Here is a 1,868-nt window from a genome sequence, read left to right as displayed (position 1 = left end):
GCAAATAGCTGCACTATGAATTAGAGGTGAATATGGTTTTTCATAGTTAACATTTTTAATTGAATAAACATATATAATAACGACCTTTACATATAATAAACATTTCCACATATCTCCAATAGCCACCGGACTCTCTTATCAGTTGCGTGATATGTCAGCTGTTTGGGATTCCCCTCTGTTCTGACGTCACCGCGCTTTCTGATTGGCTACCTGTCACATTCAACAGGTTGTATTCTCGTTCCCAGTTAGGGAAAACCCCACAGGCTTAAATGGGGTTTTTAAGTGGGCCAAGACAACCAAATTGGGTATATTCAGGCTTTAGCTGGAACACCAACATGCAGAAGCCTTATCTGACGGTCATTCTTTTCTTTTTGACAATGAGTTGACTGTTTCATTGCCAAAAATATAAAACAAGAAAATTATTTGAATTTTCACATTTCATAATCCCGAATTCATTTTGTAGTATTTTCAGTTTGAGAACGAAATAAACACTCAAATATGTTTTTCAGAACTGATTCCTAAAAAAATATCTAATGACCAAAAATGTGCCGAAATGATCATTTTACAAATACAATAGTTTTGATCAAACGTTAATGATAGCAGTATCAGACCTTCATCACATTTGAATTTGAAGGGATTTGAGGACTTGAAACAAAACATTTTATAGTTGGAAATAAACTCTTTAAACCAATCATCTTCCTAATTACAAAATTAGAAATACTTAGTGTCATGCTACTCCGTAGAGAATTAGAAATATAATTATGGAGTAAGATTACTAAAGTGACTTTAAATATATGGCTATATGTGTTTCAAACACTTTGTTCTTACGTATTATTTCAATGGAAGCCGCGTCGAATGTGACATTCAAAGTGATGTTGGGGTTATTCACAGCCTCCTTTAGTGTTGCCTGAACCTCTTCAGCCTTTGGGACTGTCGTAGCTGGTGTGGTTTTATTGAACTCTACGCCCACCTCTGCTTGAGTACCATTCATTCGTAACCTGGTGAAGGCCGGTCTGAAAAAAAAAAAAAAGATCTCAAACTGATTTCAAATATTAAAATTCTATGCATGTGGTGGAAATAAGAAATTAGCTGTAATTTGTCTTTCAGATTGCTTTGTTCCTTGTTGGTCATTACCACTATGAATGTAAATAAAACATACAAGTAGATTAACTTAAATAATGAAGTAAAAAGCGAACATACCTGAAGGCAATGATATAACTCCGAACGAAGAAAATTCCATATCTTGCTCTGTAGATGATATCATACTGGAGAAGAAAAAACATGTTAAAATTCACAGTAAAATAATCCTCAGATTAAACAATTTAAATACCAAATGTTTTTAAATGATCCACTCACCACTGCTATCACTCTTACTTCAAGAGTTTTGAACTGCACACTATTTCTGTCATTGAGCTCTGGAACAAATGGTTCAACCACAGTTGCTGCAACAACAAACACTGGAGGAGGAGCTTCAGTTGTTGTAGTTGTAGTTGTCGCAAGAGTAGTTGGTGTTGTTGTTGGAGTAGTCTTTGGTTTGGTTGTAGCTGCTGTTGTGGTTGTAGCCGCTGTGGTTGTGGTTGTGGTTGGAGCCGTTGTGGTTGTGGTTGTGGTTGGAGCCGCTGTGGTTGTGGTTGTGGTTGGAGCCGCTGTGGTTGTGGTTGTGGTTGAAACCGTTGTGGTTGTGGTTGGAGCTGCTGTTGTTGTGGTTGTGGTTGGAGCCGCTGTAGTTGTGGTTGTGGTTGGAGCCGCTGTAGTTGTGGTTGTGGTTGGAGCCGTTGTGGTTGTGGTTGGAGCCGTTGTGGTTGTGGTTGGAGCCGCTGTGGTTGTGGTTGGGGTGGCTGTCGGTGTGGTTCGAGGCGGTGTGGCTG

The 1,868-nt window shown here is 38.8% G+C and overlaps 1 protein-coding gene across 1 annotated transcript in view; it reads right to left on the bottom strand.

The window, feature by feature from the left end:
* The window catches only part of LOC106935521 (probable maltase-glucoamylase 2), an 8,634-nt gene extending 7,024 nt beyond the window's left edge, over positions 1 to 1,610 (bottom strand). Inside the window, exons 1-3 of the mRNA XM_015016030.1 lie at positions 1,357 to 1,610; positions 1,201 to 1,265; positions 829 to 1,013 (exon numbers count right to left, since the gene is read on the bottom strand). Of these exons, the coding sequence (XP_014871516.1) occupies positions 829 to 991 (163 nt within the window). The 5' untranslated portion in view covers positions 992 to 1,013; positions 1,201 to 1,265; positions 1,357 to 1,610. The remainder of the gene's footprint in view (positions 1 to 828; positions 1,014 to 1,200; positions 1,266 to 1,356) is intronic.
* Positions 1,611 to 1,868: the final 258 nt, after the last annotated feature.

Source organism: Poecilia latipinna, unplaced genomic scaffold (genome assembly GCF_001443285.1).
Source record: "Poecilia latipinna isolate Pla-1442-1.1 unplaced genomic scaffold, P_latipinna-1.0 Scaffold1975, whole genome shotgun sequence".
Classification (NCBI taxonomy): Eukaryota; Metazoa; Chordata; class Actinopteri; order Cyprinodontiformes; family Poeciliidae; genus Poecilia; species Poecilia latipinna.
This window is presented reverse-complemented; position numbering and strand designations above follow the sequence as displayed.